We start from the raw sequence: 20,608 nt of genomic DNA, 5'->3' as shown, positions 1-20,608 counted from the left end.
AAAAAACGAACTGAATACTGTGGTTGAAAATATCTTCTCAAACACTATTTGAATGGAAGTTCTTAAATGTTATACGGGTTTTTTTTATTTTTATTATTAATTGCATGATAATGGCTGAAGTCAATGAATTATTTTGAATTCATTTATTCACCTTGTTTCATTGTTTGAGTTATAGAAAATTCTATTAATAGATACTCATTTTGGGACCATAGACATTTCTATTTATAGTTATATAATTTTATATTTTATTTATATTTTAACCCTGTCGATTTAATAGAAGTGACAGGATTGACTTTGTTTTACTATCAGATAGAATGGAGTTATTGTATAGGTAGGTATTAAGTTCATTATTAGGAAAACGAAAATAAAGCAATTTAAACAGAAATCACAGTTGCAAGTTTAGAAGGTTAAAATCAATCTGTAAACGTTAAAATTAAAAAAATCATTACCTTTTTAATTAAATTTGTGTTAAAGCATATTTAAATCAAAAAAAATGTTTATAGGAAATAATATTGGAGTTTACTATATAAGACCATCGAAAAACTGTTTCTGATGATTAGTGGCGCTTTAGAGCTACCTTTACAGCGCTCTTAGCCGCTGATGTAAGATGTGGGTATAATAAATACAACAGTATACCAGCATCTACTGTACCGATACGAAAAGCAAGCGTAAATTGGTGTTTTGATTATACATTTTTATTATTTTAAATTAATTATAATTCGATTAATTTAATAGAGCATTTAAGTTTTTAATTATCACGCTTATCTTTCTTATCAAATAAATTACAGTCGCATATCGGAGCTGACGTACATTTACTTTTTTGATAAGCAATTTGATTACTTCAGTTATATAAATCTATATATAAAAAAGTTTATTACATTTCCTATAAATAATTCGTTTTTTCTCTCAAAAATACAAATTATTTTTAATTTTCGGTGGTTAATTCATTAAACTAAATTTACGTTTCTGTACTCACTTTACCTTAAATGTTAGTTATGTATCTTAGATAATGTTACTAGCCGCTTATTATATTCAAATTAGGGTTGGAATGTAAGTGGAATATCATGATTATCTATTCGGTTCACAACAGGCTTTACTTATCTTATACCCATGATTTTTTAGAGTGTATGGTTAGCCAACAAAAAGACGAGGCATGGTATCTACCCTGATAAAAGGACCGTAAAAATATACAAAGAAAATTTGTCACTCCTTTGAACTTTTATTCCATGTTTTTTTTTTTAGGTATCGCAGGGGTACACATTTACGGGTGATATCTAGGAAGCCGTAGACCGTAGCCGTAGACCGTATGTCGGCCTCAGCACTTGTGGGTGCAATATTGCGGTGGGGGTACATTATTGTATACTCTCATATTATATTTCATACTTTCATACATAATATATATACAATGATTTAAAATGATAATGCTTAAAACAAATTGAATAATATTTGTACTGCTTAATAGATAATAGATATCCTATAAACTTGTGTCTCGTCTAGACTCAGTATAAATATATTGAAGTCTCTAGACATAACACCAACTTCTTACTCAATTCCTTCACTATACGTTCACTATTCGTGCTGCAACGCTTTGGAATCGCTTACCAAAAGTGATCCAAGAAAGCACTTCAATTTATGCTTTTAAGGACAAGCTAAGAAATTATCTTTACTCCGAATTCAGGAACCTTTCATAATGGATATAGTCTCAATGTGTGTATTTATGTATGTATGCATGTATGTATGTATGTATGTATGTATGTATGTATGTACATGTTCATGTAAGTGTGTCTGTAGCCAAGTATACTACTCTGATAATATTATAAATGTGAATGTAAGTTTGTTTGTTACGCTTTCAGGCCAAAACGACTAAACCGATCATCATGACACTTTGTACAGATATTCTTGGATGTATTGGAAGTCACATAGAATACTTTTTATTTAAAATAATTCAATGCGAGCGAAGTCGTGGGTAAAAGCTAGTTCTGGATCAGTTTATCGATTTATAGTCATTATTATTAATCACTCTTGCACTTCCGTGCCCCGCGATAACAGCAATTCTCACCACCATGGGTATCTCTTCTAGAGATAAGTTTGCCCTTGCCAAGTTTCTTTGTAAATATGATTTTTACTTGTTTCTTTTTTTTTAGGTGCAATAAAGAATAAATATGAAGTATATAAGCAGCTAAATATTACGAAGGGATTTTTGAAATCCACCTCATATTTTTGCCAACAAATTTATATTTTATAACAACGAAATTATAGTACATATTTGAAATACAATTCACAACACTGAAAAATTATATGTAAATTGCTGCTCGATAGATTAAAAAAAAAAAAAATTTTCTATCGAATCGTGATCGCGGATGATAAATACATACATTTTGAAAATTCCACGTATCCATGAATGCAGACGAACCATCGCAATTGCAAAATCGATACACTGCGAGAAAAAAAATTGCTTTGGAACTCTAAGTTTGGTGAGATCTAGAGATCACAGCAGCCTTTCGCAGTCCACTACTGGACATAGGTTGCTCATAGTCAGCACGCTGGGTAGGCGGGTTGGTGACCGCAGGGCTCCCGTACCCCGGTGATTTTTAGCACCCTCTACCCCACCGTTACCGCGACCGCTGCCGTAGCTGGGAATAGTGGGGCTGCTGGGAACAAAGGCCCAAAACTTTAGACGTGAACTCATGGGGGGTTTTGCCCATAGTCACCACGCTGGGCAGGCGGGTTGGTGACCGCATGGTTGGCTTTGTCGCACCGAAGACGCTGCTGCCCATCTTCGACCTGTGTATTTCAAAGCCAGCAGTTGAATGGTTATCCCGCCATCGGTCGGCTTTTTAAGCTCCAAGGTGGTCGTGGAACTGTGTAATCCCTTAGTCGCCTCTTACGATATCCAGGGTAAGAGAGCCGATGCCGTAACCACACAGCATCTAAAGATATATTAGAAATTTATTATGTGTCATTGAAATATGGTGATACCATTAATATTTATTAGTACGAACAGCCGCTCTGGTGTAGTGGTGCTTGTAGTCGCTTAAAACACCGATGGTTTGCGGGTTTGATTCCCGCTCGGAATGGATATTTGATTTGTATAAATATTTCTTTCCGATTTGGATGTCTGTCCTTGTGAGTCACCGCGCCTCGGAAAGTACGTTAAGCCGCCGGTCCCGGTTGTTATCATAAATAACTGATAGCAATCATTACTCATAGTAGGGAACATATCGGCCAACTCGCAGTGGAGCAGCGTAGTGCTCCAATCCTTCTACTGCATGGAGAAAGAGACCTATGCCCAGCAGTGGGATGCTACAGACTGAATGCTACCAACAGTAAAATAAAATTTAAATCAAACGTTACCTGTGACTGAAGTGTTAAAAAAGGTGACATAAAATAATAATAATTTATTCTTTTCGAGATCATTTTTAATTATTACACATACTAATTATTTATTATTTAATATTAACCGAGGTTGGGCACGGCAGGAAATATCGGCTATAAAAAATAGTAGTTCAACTGGGAAAGTGCCTCAACCTTACAGATAATCACAGCTAAATAATATTGTTTTCAAGCAATGTTGTGTTCCTGTGGTGAGTAAAAATGACCAGAGCTCAGAGAGAGAGATAGTGTTATCTAAAACTTTTAGCTACTTGCGAAAAACTACTGCATTTTTATGTTTATACTTTTTTTTGAGTATTGAAAAAAGTATTAGGTCTTTTTGAAACGTATATTTATTTCAAAATATTAATCACAAGTACTAAACTTTAAATATAGATTTTAATAAAACATACATTACTGTCTGCGTGGTGTTTTAGCTTGTAATTTTAGGATATTGAGTAGTAAACGTTAGTCCACAATTTCCACAGTTTTCAGTTTTCCTATAATGTGATATTATACAATACACATGTATCGTACATGTATAATTTTTGGTAACATTTTTCTGTATGTTGAAAGACACGAGTGTAAGCTGTCTTGCCTGACGCTCCTTTGTAAGCAATATATGACTAAAATTTGCATTGTCATTGGCCTTTTTACTGATATACATTTTGCGGTAATTTATGTCATTATTATATTTATAATCATTTTACGTCCTTGTATTTTCTAGACGATTATTCACAGGATTAAAAAAAAAAACAAGTCATCGTTGAGATTAGATATAAAGCAGTATTTAAGGCTTGCGTTCGATTGCAAAACAACACACTGTCTTCCAAAATGAAACTTTTCATCGTCGTCCTTGGCCTTGCTCTAGCTGTTACAGCAGAAGAAACTATCTTCGCTGATTACCATCTAGAGGTCGGCATCCCCGAAAGGGCTCGCATAGACGCTGCTGAGGCGGCAGTGGACTTCGATGGTTCCAGGATCATTGGAGGGCAGGTTACGGCCCTAGGGGCTATTCCCCATTTGGTATGTTTTATAATTTGTAGTCAATAGCTCTAACTATCTTGGTTTCACGTCTATTATTTAATAAAATTTTTGTAATTTTTAAAGGCTGGTCTACAAATCACATTGACCACCGGACAAACATCAGTTTGCGGATCTTCTCTTATTAGGAACACCAGACTGGTCACTGCTGCTCATTGTTGGAGAAGTGGTAGTTTCCAAGCTAGCCTTTTTACCGTTATTCTTGGATCTGTTAACTATAATTCTGGTGGCGTGCGTATCAACACCAACAATGTCGTTACGCATCCCAATTACAACACGAATAACCTCAATAACGATGTTGCTGTGATTCGCATCAATTCCGTTACTTTCAACAGTAAGTCAGTTTTTATAGTGTAATAAAATTTGAAATTCTATGTCTTAACTCTTGCTAGATTTTTATTTTATACTAGCTGTTCCCGCGACTTCGTCAGCGTGGAATTAAAAAAATATATTGTTATGTTCGCAGAGTTACAAAATAATAAATTTCTAAAATATAAGTTACTTCTTCTTATATCAGCTATCTGCCAGTGAAAATCCCGTCAAAATCGGTCCAGCCTTTTCAGAGATTAGCCGGAACAAACCACCAGACAGACAGACAGACGAAAATTGTAAAAAATGTTATTTTGGTATATGTACCGTGTATCCATATGCATTTAAAAAACGATTATTTTAACATTACAAACTCACTCCGATTTTATTAATTTTTATCGATGTTTTGAGTTTATAATATCACTAGTTGGAATTATCGAAAAAACACCTCAATTCGACCGTATATATATATTTTTTATGTATGTTCGGGGATAACTTCGTCGTTTATGACTCGATTTTGATAATTCTTTTTTTGTTTGAAAGGAGATATCTCAAGGGTGGAACAATGATAAGGAAACCAGGATCTGATGATAGAATCGTAGAGAAAGCGAGGCGAAACGTCGAAAATCGTAGTGACGACTTCATGCATGTATTATATTCATACGACTATGTGCATTTGTTAATTTTTTTCGTCTACTTATGTTGTATTACTTGTCGATGTAATTGAAGTCGGTTTTTTTTTCGTTTTGCTAGCAAACACAATTATTTAATAATAAGGTTTCTTTGGTTTTTGATTAAATTGTATTTGGTACGAAATATTACAACTGTTTATTTTGTCATGACTGTAATGTAAATATTCAATAAAAAATAAACTGAAGAAACGTATTTCCTTAGACAACATTCGGCCCATCGTGTTATACAATGGCTACAACCACTTTAACGGTGTTACGGCTGTAGCTGCTGGTTTCGGAAGAACGAGTAATTGTAAGTTTATTTTACTTTCTATTAATATTTAGTTTTTAAGTTGTGAATTGTAAATATGTATAATATTGTAAATATGTATAATATTCAAAAATTTATAAATAAATGTCCTTTAACCTTTACATATTATTCGACTTCATTTGTTTTATTTTTTTTTTTACTTTTTTTGTTTATATTGCGACTATAGTAGCATTTTAATTAATCTTTTGATAATTATTTATTAATTTCAGCCGGCGGAGTATCAAGTGTAGCGAGACATGTAAGCCTGCAAGTAATTGATAACAACACATGTGCTAGATCATATGTTGCCGGCATTGTCGTCTCTTCCACTTTATGCACGTCTAATAGCGGTGGCAGAAGCACCTGTGGAGGTGACTCAGGAGGCCCTCTCGCGATGGGCAATACATTGGTCAGTATTTTTTTCTGTCTTCGTCTTTATTTTATACCAGTAACGACTTCCCTTTTTGCTTTATTCAAATACAATTTTATTTGTTTACTTTTAAAAAACTTTACATTACACATTCCGTTACTAAAAATATAACAACATTGAAGGACAACGTTTACAATTAATACTTAATTAAATAACGTATTTTTTTTTTTGCGCAGATTGGTATCACTTCCTTCGGTTCGTCCCGCGGTTGCACGGCAGGTCCAGCTGGTTTTGCCAGAGTTTCCTCGTTTGCTTCTTGGCTCAGCCAACAATAGACTTCACATGCTATTATTTAAATAAATATTTTGATTTAAATTTATTTTCTTTGATTGCTTCATTACAACACCTCTACTATTTAACTATTCGAAGACTTAGGTTTGTTTACATTTAATTAATAACCTGCAGAATAAATATTGTTTTAAAATTTGAGTACACCAACCTTTTGAAAAAAATATAACATATCATACATGACATTGAATTGGGCACAGCTCTTAATTTTTCAGTAATGTATAAAATATTAAGCTACTATCCTTTGTGATTAAAATTTAATTCGGGAGATGTACACTTTTGGCAATCGTTAGGAAATAATAAATGGATTTTTACTCATTCCCCCCCCACAAGACTACATCTCAATTGTGAAAACGATAACTTTGATGTAACGATACTGGGTACTGGTATTGTCAATTTGAAACCAAAATGTAACGGTTATTGCAAAGATGTAAAACTTATAAGTTCAATTCGTCCGTTGGAACCTGTTCTACACGGAAGTATACTAACTTTCTGTTGTTGTGATAAGTATTTTATGCTAATTGACCCCTGCAAATTTGTGATAAGTGTTACATTTGTGTTTAAGAATAAAGTGCAAACGCCTTTCTGCATCGTATCTACGTGCTGTGACGCTGTGAAGCTGATGTTTAATTGTGACTACCACCAACTTAGAAATCTAAAATGCAACGATCTCCGCCATAGACGACTTCCCAGCAAATAAAGTTCTCATCTAATCCTGATTTGGCAGAATCTCTTCGTGGCAATGAAAACGCCAACGTTAACTTTCGAAAGCGTAAACAGAATTACGATGATAATCAAGATGTGATGTTAGAAATTATTGAGAAAAATATTGAATGACCAGACGAAAAATTAAATGCATGGAAAAGTGAGTTGGATACATCTATAGCTACAACAAAAATATTATAGTGAGATTTACCACCAAAATCCTTCGCAACAATTTCATCACTGCTGCGAAGTTGGCTGGAGCGTTGAAATCGGACCAGCTATCCATATCAAGATAAGTAAAATAACAAAAGCCACTAATGCCTTGAACTACGCACAAAGGTTAAAGTGGAAATGGGCCGGCTACATATCGCGGCAGAGAGATAAAAGATGGACCTACAATACCACCATATGGAGAGGACCACAAGGAAAAAGAAAGAGAGGAAGACCCTCTACCCGATGGGAGGATGAAATAAAAAAAGTTGCTAGCCCAAAGTGGTGGCTAATAGCACAGGATAGAGAGAAGTGGGCATCATTGGAGGAGGCCTTTATCCAACCTGGGGACCTTGTTTAACCTAAGTAATTTAGTATAAGTAAAAGTAAATAATTATAAGCAACTAGTAAAACTCTATAATAATATATTAATAAAAGTTTCTCTTGTACTATAGCATGGTCAAATAAAGGCTTTTTTATTTTATTTTATTTTTTTATTTTTATTTTATATATATTTTATAGTCTATATCTATATGTGAGGACATATGTATTATATATTATATTTTGATTAAGACATCAAATTCAATTATAGAAACAATGAATTGTAAGACAGGTTCACCATTTGCAATTTGATTATGTTCAATGTGACCATCAGTGTTGAGTTTGCAATAACTTAAATTGTAATACTTACATTTAATGTAGTTAATGTCTATTGTAAACTTGTTTGTGGTTCCAATAAAAAAAAAAAAAACCTAAAATCTATTCAAATTCAATTCATTCTGATTTTAATCTTATTAATGATTCATGTTGCAACTTCAATATTTTTAAGAAATTTAATGACACGATTAATTATAAATCTGTAAAATTAAATACTAAATTAGATTTACATAAATTTATCAAATTAAATTCTGAAACTGATAGTCTACTAGATCTTGTAAACAATTTAAATCTAGATGATAACTTTGAATTTGCTAATCCACATTCAATAATGTTCTATGTTTCTATATCTCTGTTTTTAGTGTTTATAATTTACTATTTCTGTAAAGAAAGATGTCTGACCTTTCAAAAGAAAATAAAGCTCACTAGATCCGCTACAAAATCCGATGACAGATAGAAAGTTCACCAGATCCTCAACCTCGTTTGAGGATTGTTTAAAATTATCTTACCCTTTTTCTACTTCCTATGAGAAACTTCACGCTCAGACCGTGTAAGTTTCATCTTAAGCGGGGGGTTGTTATAGCTAGCACATGCACCCCTTTTCGCTGTGGTGCAAGCCTTAGATGCTGCATCAGCATTTTGTCTCCAAAGAAGTAGTAGGAACGGGACCTCGCAGTCAGTCTGCTCGGATCCCTCATATCGGTCACACATCTTTTTCCATACCAGTTCCCGTGTATTTTATTTTATTATTTTAAAAGAAATATTGTTCAAACCAAATAAATAAATTCTGTAATTTTTAAAAATCTTTTTTTTTAAAAACTGTTTTTTCGGAACCCGAGTAACAGATCGTTACTCATAGTAGGGAATATACGCGCCGACCCGCATAGGAGCAGTGTGGTGGATTAAGCTCTAATCCTTCTACTACATGGGGAAAGAGGCCTATACCCAGTAGTGGAATATTACAGGCTGAAGCACCACATAATATTCTATTATGAGTAAAATCGAATGAAAGTGGTAACGTTCAATAATTAATTAGTTACAGCACTATTGTTAAAAGAAAGACTGAAAGTAATAAAGTAAGCGCGAAAAGAATACTCCCAATATATTCTATCATATTATTTAACGCGCCAAAAAATGTACCTATGTTTTAAAAACACTTTATTTTATTTATAATTCTTTATTGTTTCTTACAGTTTCGTACTAAGTTACGTTCTAGGGTATTTGTTAAAATGTCCAAACGGGCCTCTTATTTTGTGTCGACTAAAGTAATGTACATATCAGGCGCCCTCGCGGAAGATTTATTTCTTAATATATTTATGTATTTTTTTATAAATTTATGTAATTAATTAAATTTTTATAGAAGTGAACAATGAAAAGATGTAATGACGTACCTATTAAAAATTAGTGTTGGGAAGGTGAAATTTACTTCTATTAATCTTAGGAATAAAATATAAACATTGGTTGTTGTTTAATAAAATAGTTTAAATTGTAATAGTTTTGAAGTGTCAGGTTTGATTTAAAAAGAATTTGAATATTGGAAATTGTATCGTTAAAAATATATATTTTACAACTCATACGAGCAGAAAAGTAACCACAAAGCGGGTGAAAACACGCGGAGCATCTGTTTAGGTAATTTTTTAAAAAAAATATTCTTAACATAATATACACACCGTCTCTGTTACTAAGGTTACTGTTACTAACTTGAAACTGCGCCAACAGGCTAATAAGGATTTCCATGAATAACGTAAAATAAAATATACAAATATAAGATATCTATTACACAACGCCTTGAAAGTAAAAATTTCATTTTTTCCTTTTAAAAACAATATCATTAAAAGTATATTGAATGCTTTAGGAAAGTTCGACGATCCATTAGCCTAATAGCTGAGCAGTGAAACGGCAAAAGGAGATTAAGCTGTGCATAGTCATCGCTTTCCTTGCTTTTAATTGATAAGCAAATCTATTTCATAATTAGTCTTCTCGTTGGAAGATTTTAATAAAATGAAAACCATTACTTCTATACTCCTCGTTCAATAAATTAAATATTTCTGGTCCTCTAATCAACGAAAAAAAAATGTGATTCTTACATAGAGTCGAATTATTTGAATAATTTAGATAATTTTTTTCACGACATTTTCAGTATAATTTATATAATAGTCCGTTGGTGCAGTTTGCAGTGACCATATTTTAAGCTCCAGGGGTTGTAGGTTCGATTCCCAGTGAAGCTACTACCGATTCGGAATGTCGATTCTGTAGAGAATCCCTTAGTCGCCTCTCACGACACCCGCAGGAAGAGATGGAGTGGCTATATTCTTTACTGCCGTAACCACACAGCAACGTAGAGAATAATCGGCAAGAAATATATATCTCTTATATATAAAATTTTCGTGTCAGAATGTTAGTTAACATACTCCTCCGAAACGGCTGGACCGATTTTTATGAAATTTTGTGTGCGTATCTAGGTCTGAAAATCGGCTAACATCTATTTTTCATACCCCTAAATTATAGGGGGGAGGGAATTAAGGGGGTTATAACAACGTTTGCGGGTCAGCTAGTATATATAATATATTGTTAGAAGAATAGTGAAGAAGGGTCACCGTAGGAGGGATGACGCGCGTGCGCTGTGCGCGTTTCAGTTCGAGACGCACTTCGTGAACTGTGAACGTGTTTCGTGTAGTATAAGGAAAACCCTTGTTCGTTTGGAGAGTTAACCTGCCTATTTTTGTAATTTAGTAGTATTCCTTAAAATTATTTAAACGTTAGCACTCTTTTATTTTTGTAACACATTTTGTTTAGACTTCCGATAAAAGTTTGTAAGTAATCATTGTTGTATTTTTTATTTCGATTCCACATCTGGTTCCTAAAATTAGAAGTGGGATACGACACTTCACGTAACCTAATCCGCTTTGCGTTCCTGAGATATGGCAGTTTGACTATTCGAAACATGATTCGAAACACTTAACGAGTTGTTTTTGTTGCGTTCGAACAGTGAATTGTTTTCATGTTCCTTGCCGCTACGTAAGAAGGTTGAAATCTGCTTGGTTGTATGGTAAAGTATACGATACTAAGAACCCTGGTGAGTACGTTTCAATATTTACGTTTCAATATTTTTAATAGTACGTACAGTGATTTTTAATATAATTTTAGAAGATATTAAATAAATTTGTGAATTGAAAACTAATTTGTTATTACTCTATTGTGCTATTTAGCTACTAACATATTTTACTACTTATTTTACTTTTATATTTTGTAATTTACTGTTACAGTAAAGAAAATGTCAAATCAAAATCGTAAAAGTAGAAGTCACTCTAGAAACCGTAACTCGCGTCCTGTACACAGTGCTGTACACTCAAGTGACAGTGATTCTGGTTATAGACGCCGAAAGTATCATTCTAGACGCACTTCAAAACGACATATATCCCCTAATAACGTGCTAATCGAACAAATGCAACAAATTTTCAGTCGTTTAACTGCATTGGAGGGGCAACGCCGCTCCTCACAGCCGTGGCCATACGAGCCGAGAGGCGGTGCGTCTGCGACAACGCCACCACGGCTGCGACCTGTCACCGCACCTGCAGCTGAGTATCAGAGGTCGGCGGTGGAAGGCCGAGAGTCTGCTGTGCATTATCGATGCGATACGTTCCATCAATACAACGGTGAGATCTAACCAATCTTATTACATATCTAATTCCGATCCTACTATACACGATATAGACGCCTGGTGTAAGGAAGTTGACCGTGCTAAGAGTACAAACTATTGGAACGATAATGAGTGTCTGTCTCGCATCGGTAACTGTCTTAAAGGGGAAGCTAGGACTTGGCTTAATGGTCACTAACGATCGTAGTTGGAGCAATTTTAAGAAAGAGTTTAAGCCGTTGTGCTCTAAGAAACCGGATATTGCAAATATTTTATACGAGGTCATGAGTAATGATTCTGATAAATACCCGACGTATGCCGATTATGCTCGCCGATCCTTATTAAAGTTACGAATAGTTATGGGGTTGAGTGATGAACTTATTTCAGCGATAGTCATACGGGGCATTACGGATCCGCAAATCCGTGCTTCGGCTACCAATGCGAAGTTAATGCCAAATGAGCTTGTAGAATTCTTCTCTATTTATCAAATCCTCAACGATTAATAAGAAATCTAGTGATAGCATTCGTAATAACCATTTTTCTAAGTTAAATCATGATGCAAACTTTCGTAGGCGTAAATTTGAGGAAGGCAAATGTTTTTTATGTTGCCAACGTGGTCATACACAGTCTCATTGTTTCAAGAAGTCTAAAATCATTTCTAATAAAATCAACAACGATGAAAGTAATAAGAAGGATAGTTTTCTCTGTGTTTAAATAAATACTAACCTTGCACTTTCCGCAAAAAAAGGCTCATAAAATTTGTCTCGTTACACGAATAATGTTAACTTCTGCCAGGAAAACTGCCATAATAAACACAAAGATATAGTAGTAGCAGTCATACAGGGAATTCCTGTCGATATTCTTATAGATAGCGGTTCAAGTATATCCTTGATTTCTTCATCGTTGCTGAGACATTTCAAATGTGCGCGTAAGCCAGCTTTCAGAGTTTTTAAGAGGTATAGGCGGAAATTGAGTCAACTTATTTTTTCAAGAGTTTAATGAAATAACTTTAGAGGTGGACTTACATGCCGTGTCCCCTGAACTTATGAATACTCCTATTATTGTTGGTACCGATGTATTAAACCGCGAAGGTGTTACTTATGTACGTACCTGTGACCAGCAATACCTTACTTATAAGACTCGTCCTACACATGATGTTATATGTGTACCACGCCGAGTACGCAGATTCCGATTAAGACGTCTTTAACAGCTGATCAAAATTTAAGTAACCTGTTAGTCCTAATTAAGACATTTTTGAATTTTTTTTATCTCTGGGACGGCTACGTCCACAACCGACAGCATGTCAATTAAATTAAATAGTGCTATGCTAATTAATTAAAGGCCCTACAGGCTTTCTTATCCTAGAATTATAAAATATCCACGAAACAATTAAAGATCTTCTTGAAAAGATTATCAATCGATACTCTAAATTGGAATATACGAGTCCTCTATCCTATTAGTAAAAAAAAAAAAAACTGGTCCTACCGCATGTATGTCGACTATCGTAAACTCAATGAAATTACAGTTAAGGATCGCTTCCCTTTACCGTTGATCGACAATCATATTAATCGATAAGATGGACACAAATTCTTTACCAGTCTCGATATGCCCACAGGATTTCACCTGTGGATAATGCCTCAATACCTCTCACAGGTATATTAATAAGGGTAATATTTGAAAATGCCTAGAATTTAGCAAATGCACCTGTTGTTTACCAGCGGATAACTTCGAGAACTCTTCGCCCATGCCTAGATTCTGTTGAGGTCCTGGACGATGTATTTATACTGAGCAATACAATTAATGACCTGTTGACTCTTCGCATGGTGCTTCAAACTTTGACTGATTCTGATTATTCTAATAACCTAAAGAAATGTTCTTTTTTGTCCAATAAAGTAGAATATTTGGAACGGACTGTCGGTAAGGGTCAGGTGCAGCCGAGCGAATAGGAGGTGCAAGTTTTAGTCGAAGCTCGCATGCCAAACTGATGGCAGCGGGCACATGCGACAGGCAAGTTCGACTCAAGCGACGCAGCCTTGGCTATCTTCTATCTGCAGGCTACTCTGCTTGCCAGCTGCGAGCTTCAGGCGCCGCCGAATCTGGCGATACAACTGCTGACTGTATTCTGTCTGCGGTCTTCTTGAATCGTCAGTCATGGTGTCTCGCAGATGCTGCCGACTGGTAGGTGCCGCAGCGGTTGACTATCTTTGATTTGGAAACACACAAACCCGTATCTACCCGTGCGGGCAAACCTGCTTGTAAGTTGTGAGCCTCATGGTACGCTAACGTCGCGCCTCTGCCATTCGTACGAGCCTCATGGTACGCTAACGTCGTGCCTATGCCATGTGGCTAATTTAAAGTGGTACGCTAACGTCGCGCCTCTGCCATTCATGCGAGCCTCATGGTACGCTAACGTCGTGCCTATGCCATGTAGGTGAGCTGATGTAAGAAATAAGCTAACGTCGTGCCTATGTTTCTTACAGTCAGAGATAGCTAACGTCGTGCTTCCTCTCTGGTATTTGTATTTGTATTTGTGATCAACTACGGATCAATGTGTTCTTGGTAATTGCTGATATTCCGATCCGATATGTTCTATGTTCTCAGGTGCAGACCATGATGACGATATGGAGTCCACGCCAGAGCAAGCTGCTCGGAGCAACAATATGTCTCGCGAGCCTACTACGGAGCCTGTGCCCTCCTGCTCGGTGGGCGCCCAACATTAGGAGACACAGGAGCACGAGGACGTCCTTCAGTCAGGAGAGGCCGTGTTAGAAGAATAGTGAAGAAGGGTCACCGTAGGAGGGATGACGCGCGTGCGCTGTGCGCGGTTCAGTTCGAGACGCACTTCGTGAACTGTGAACGTGTTTCGTGTAGTATAAGGGAAACCCTTTTCCGTTTGGAGAGTTAACCTGCCTATTTTTGTAATTTAGTAGTATTCCTTAAAATTATTTAAACGTTAGCACTCTTTTATTTTTGTAACACATTTTGTTTAGACTTCCGATAAAAGTTTGTAAGTAATCATTGTTGTATTTTTTATTTCGATTCCACATCTGGTTCCTAAAAATATATATATACTGTGTTTTAGTACAAAATTAATAATATCTTATGTATGTCTAATTAAAGCTAAGTACGAAGCGAGGTCATCAATGATAGTACTAATTAATTTAACTGAAATGCGTCACAGATAGTAAGTATATAATATATAGATAAGTATTATTTGTCGAAAAAAAGTAGCTATATCATCCGACTATTACCTACTCAAGCATTAAGTTGCTTACCTTAGGAACAGTCGACCGTCTGTGTACGATATAGACATTTATTTATTTAATATTATTATTATATATAATTTCCACCATATTGCCTGACAAATTAATATGTATATAACAAAAACATAACCTTCCATAAGTTCAAATCTAAATGATTTATCAACTGCTCATTCCTATAATAAGCTGCCTTTCCCCGCTTTGTTCGGTAAATTGCTGGCACCATTTTTCATAGAACGCTCACTATTAGACCGTTCGGGCGACCTTCAGCACAAATAACTCGCAAGTCGATTTTTCTTTTGTCAAGAAGTCGTTTACAAGAACAAATTGTCTGTATATTATTGTTAAATAAATACTCGTTTTGTATTTTGGAAACGCATTTTTGATGAGTGGTTATTATTACCTTTTCAAGAAACTGAAGTGTATCGATACATTTAATGTTCTTTATTTTATTTTTATTTATTAAATATAATATACCATTACACACACAAAAAAAAACAAGATACAATTTAAAAAATATATTTTCTTTTGTTTATGTGTGCATGTTGTATTTCTACATTTTAAATAAATATATATATATGCTCACATATATTTAATGCTTATTGTTTAGGTCACAGCTAATTAATAATAGACACGTATTTTTTGACTTTGGTTTTAAATGTTCTTAGAAATAATACGTTGGTAAATAAATATATTTTTAGCGATTATTTCAATTATCAATAAAAAAATATAATAACACAAAAACAATCATTTATTAATTATTAACAAAATTAATATTCATTCGAAAAATATAACAAGATAGCAAAATTAGAACTACTTTAATACAAACTAAACTATATAACAATTAAATTAAATATAATTCAAGAGTTCGGCCTAACAAGTGATCGCTACGCGAGACGGAGCCAAAGTGAGCTCTCCGCGGTGTGCTTGCTACCCTCCTTGCTATTGTTGCCACTTCAGTATTTCAAAACATCGAACGACGACCAAGCCACGCCTCCTGTCTCCCACTTCTACCTTCAATTTTGCTTATACGGCCTCTCCTGACAAGTGAACGTCCACGTTCACCTCAAGACTATGGTTATCCATAGTTTCCGCTATTGCAGGATTTTCAACTTGCAAAAATTCCGGATCATTCGTATCATCCGCTGTAAAGGAATAATTAGAGTAACCTTTAATTTGTAACTTGTACATAAACTTTTATGTTAGTCAAAATAGACAAAACAGAACAAGCAAGCAGTTAGTATCATCCTCTAACACATACATATATTTTTGGTGTTTCATTCCAATGTGACTATGTATAGTGTTTGTTTTTGTTAAGCTAAGTTAGTAATTCTAAGATAACATGGTCAAGTTATCATGTTATCGCGTGTGGTGTCAGAGTAAAGTAAGGTTGACATGGCCAAGTTATCATACCAACCACAAGTACAACATGACCAAGTTAACATGTTGCGAATCGATTAATCTATGCACGATATGACCCAGTTAACATATCTGCAATATAGATGACATGACACAGTTAACACGTCAACTATATACATGACATGACCTAGTTAACATGTCAGCCAAATAAACGACATGACCCAGTTAACATGTCGGCTATATACACGACATGACCCAGTTAACATGTCCACTTAAACTCGGCATGACCCAGTTAACATGCCGAGTGATCCTTTGTGCTTATAATAATGACATTATTTATAGCACATCACTCGTAATCATCATGATACGAAGAAAAGTCGTCAAAATTAAACAGTAACAAGGAAAACCAGTCAAACTAACTGTTGAAAAACGCAGCACACGATTCCGGCGTCCACTCCCCGTGCCACGCTGTCATATATTCAGCTGCGGCTCGAGTAGTTTTGCCATGAGACGCTCCTAATAGTTGCAGTTCATAGCGTCCATGAGGCAAAATTTTCACAACACGATAAGGACCACGCATTCCAGAATCTAGTTTGCCGCGTGCCTGTGCAGATTTAGAGACAAACACAAAATCATTAAGTTTAAAAATTCGAGGATTCCTTCGGTGTTTGTTAACGTAAGCGTCTTGTCTTTCTTTATTGCGCTCCATCAGTTCAGATGCTCTTTGACGATGTAATTCTCGCATTGCCTCACGATTAGGACTAGAATTATTTATGGCAACGTCGCGTATGAGAGATCTTATCACAGGTGTGGTACCATCTATGCCGATAAGTAATTGCATTGGGGAGACACGCGTAGTCTTTTGTTGGGTGCAATTTAAGACGAGTTGAATCCTCCATAACGAATCGGACCACAGACTATTTTTATTATTAACTTCCACCCTGATCATGTTTAATATTGTTCTACAGTAACGCTCGGCTTGACCGTTTTCATTGTGCATTTCAGGGGTAATGTAGTGAATTTCACTACCTATATCGTCTGCCCATTTACGAAACTGTGAACTTTCGAACATGCGCCCACGGTCACACACAATTTGTTTAGGTGCGCCAAATAATGAAAGAGCGTTAGACATGACTCGGGTTAGTTCATCTGAGTCCTGTCGTTTAATTGCATAAAGTAAGCAAAATTTGAGTATGCATCAACAATAATAAGGACAAATTTAAAACTATTAGATTCAGGTAGTGCGCCTAATACATCTACGTGAATTGTACTAAACGGAGAATCAGGTTTAGACCATGATGATATAGGCTGATGGGGAGCCCTTGGTTTCCTTTTGGATGATATACAAATCAAACAGTGCGCAATATACTTTCTAACAAAAGAAATTAACCCAGGAAACCAGAAATGACGTAATATAAGTTCGATCGTCTTATCAAAACCTATATGATCATGTTGATCATGAAAGATACGCAATAAACTCAATCTGTACCCCTTGGGTATGAAACAAAGTAATCTAGGCTCGTGACCAGCGGAACTGTATTTATAATATAACAAGTCATTGCAGACTACATAACGGGACTGATCTAATTCATTGTTATTTACTCTATCAATTAATATACGAGTCTCTTCGTCGGCGGATTGTGCAATTTGTGCCCAATTTTTTGGTTTATCGATGTTACGAACATCTATTGGGTTCCTACTTAGGTAATCGGCGTGGGACATCAAAGAACCTTTTCGGTATTCGATAGTAAATTGAAAATCCTGCATGTATATCCACCAACGTGCGACACGAGGAACAAGATCCTTTTTCCGCTCGGTTAGCTTAAGTGCATTACAGTCGGTAACTATTTTAAATTTAATCCCTAATAAATATTGTCTAAAATGTTGAAGCGCTTTAACAACGGCGAGTGTTTCTAGCTCGTATGAATGATAGCGTGATTCCGCACCTTGTGTGGTTTTACTGAAAAATCCAATCACGCGCCGTTTTTTGTTTGCATGTTCCTGGATCAATACAGCCCCGTAACCGATTGAACTGGCATCCGTATGGAGCTCGGTAGGTAAATTTGGATCAAATATAGCTAATACAGGCTCAGAAGTCATTGAATTTATTAAATATTTTCGAGCCTCTTCTTGTTCTTCACCCCACACGAATGGAACTCCATTACGCGTCAGTCGAGCAATAGGCGCAGTTTTAGAAGCGTAACCGGCTATGTACCGACGGAAGTATCCAGCAAGACCTAAGAACTGTCTAACTTGCTTCACGTTTGTGGGTCTAGGCGAATTGACTAAGGCTTGTACCTTCCTATCGCTCGGCTTAACCTGACCTTGAGTAATTATGCGACCTAAGTATTCTACTTGTGTAGTCACAAATGTACTTTTCTTTAAATTAACAGAAAATCATGCAGCCGTTAAAGTCTTCAGGACTTCTTTTAAATCATGTAAGGCTTCAGTAACAGAGTTCGATAAGATTAAAACGTCATCAACGTAAACTAGTACTTTGCCAGAGTCGATAAATAATCGTAAAGTTTTAGATATGATTCTTTGATAGACTATTGGCGCATTTGTAAGACCGTAAGGCATTTTTAGATATTCGTAATGGCCTTCAGGCGTTACGAATCCAGTTTTCGGTATGGAATCATCATCAATTTTTATCTGATGAAATCCAGTCGCCATATCTAGGCAGCTAAAATATTTATGCTTTCCTAGTCGATCAATGTGATCGTCTATAAGAGGCAAGGGATAACGATCGCGAACCGTAATAGCGTTTAAGGCACGATAGTCTACGCACATGCGGTCTGACCCGTCTTTTTTCTTCACAAGGATAATAGGACTCGCATACGGAGAATTTGATTCACGGATAATATTCTTTTCTAATAAATCTTGGATAATACCTCGCACCCTAATCTTCTCGTCAAGAGAAAGTTTATACGGCCGGTAACTAACTGGTGTATCACTAGTCAACTGTATATGCATGCTACCAGTACTAACGGTTGACACCGCTGTGCCACTTATTAAGTTATTCTTAAACTCGACAATAATTGAAAGTAATTTATCGCGATCAGATCCCTCGAGGGGTGTATTAACGGATATTTTTTCACTGTAATTAACGGGTAATACATTGTTCATACATATCGCTTTGTCGACACGCGTCAAACGCTGCTGTTTATTAATCCGTATATACGCAACGCCTTCTCGGTTTAATACATCCGTACCTATGATTACGGGTACATTCATGCAACTTGCGGGTACAATAAGAAAATCAACTTCTAAAGATATGTCATTAAATTCGATAATTAAAGTGACGTAACTAGTTGATTCTACATTCTGATTACCGATGCCCCGTAATAATTGGTACGTAGGTATTTGTCGACAATTAAAGTGTTTAAGTAGTGCCGAGGAAATAAGGGAAACACGCGAACCACTATCTATAAGTACGTCGGTAGGAACATTCTGTATTACTGCAGTCACTACATCGTTATCGGTCGATCTACCCTCCAATTTATGACAAAAATTTACTTTTTGCTTACGGATTTCTAAACGCTGCTTTGAGAAGCACTCACTTACGTCGTGTCCCGTCTTTTTACAAAAAGAACACGATTTGAACGTCTCCTTTGTACTACTATTAGTGACATTGTCGTATGTACGCTTATTATTTAATGAAATATTTGAACGTTTTGAGCACGATTTTTGAGTATGACCTACATCACCACACGAAAAACATTTTATACCCTTAGAATTGTGATGATTAAATGGACGTTTTCGCAAGTTTCGTTCGTTAATATTTCGTACACTACGCACAGTATCATTGGAGGGCTTCGGCTTTAAATAAATAGAAAAAAAGTCTACTAAATCTTTAGGGGATAGTTTAGAATTTAGTGCTGCTGCGCGAATCTGAGGATCGGTTATACCCCGTATGATGATCGCAACTTTTAGTTCGTCACTTAGACCTTTAACAATGTTTAGGCGCAATAGTGAACGTCTTGCAAAATCTGCATACGTGGCATAATGATCGGAATTTGAACACATTACATCAAACAAAATGCTAGCAACATCGATTCTTCGTGCGCATAAGGGCTTAAATTCTATTTTAAAATTAGTCCAACTCCGATCGTTAGTAACCCAGTCTTGGAGCCAAGACTTGGCATCACCTTTAAGACAATTACTAATTCTAGACAAACATTCATTATCGTCCCAGCCGTTTATTTCACACGCCCTGTCTACCTCATCACACCAAGAATCGATGTCATTAACATTGGGGTCAAAATTTGAGATGTAAAAATGGTTAGATCTTACTTTTGACAATGCGCTTAGTGCTCCAATGATCCTGTCTGTAGCGTCAAGCCCGGACGTTGTAAC

The 20,608-nt window shown here is 35.8% G+C and overlaps 2 protein-coding genes across 2 annotated transcripts; one reads left to right on the top strand and one right to left on the bottom strand.

Annotated features, from left to right (window-relative positions):
• The first annotated feature begins 4,206 nt into the window (after positions 1–4,206).
• Positions 4,207–6,455, top strand: LOC123657806 (collagenase-like). The gene is made up of 5 exons (XM_045593315.1): positions 4,207–4,398; positions 4,483–4,750; positions 5,620–5,709; positions 5,937–6,115; positions 6,313–6,455. The coding sequence occupies exons 1-5, from the start codon at positions 4,207–4,209 to the stop codon at positions 6,409–6,411; spliced, it is 828 nt and encodes a 275-aa protein (XP_045449271.1). The 3' UTR covers positions 6,412–6,455.
• Positions 6,456–15,626: 9,171 nt separating this feature from the next.
• LOC123657601 lies at positions 15,627–17,252 on the bottom strand. The gene is made up of 2 exons (XM_045593124.1): positions 16,673–17,252; positions 15,627–16,038 (listed from the first exon to the last, which is right to left on the bottom strand). Exons 1-2 carry the CDS (start codon positions 17,250–17,252, stop codon positions 15,920–15,922), a joined length of 699 nt encoding a protein of 232 aa, XP_045449080.1. The 3' UTR covers positions 15,627–15,919.
• Between the last annotated feature and the right edge of the window lie 3,356 nt (positions 17,253–20,608).

Source organism: Melitaea cinxia, chromosome 11 (genome assembly GCF_905220565.1).
Source record: "Melitaea cinxia chromosome 11, ilMelCinx1.1, whole genome shotgun sequence".
Taxonomy (NCBI): domain Eukaryota; kingdom Metazoa; phylum Arthropoda; class Insecta; order Lepidoptera; family Nymphalidae; genus Melitaea; species Melitaea cinxia.
Note: the sequence above shows the minus strand (reverse complement) of the source record. Positions and strands in the feature narration are given on the sequence as shown.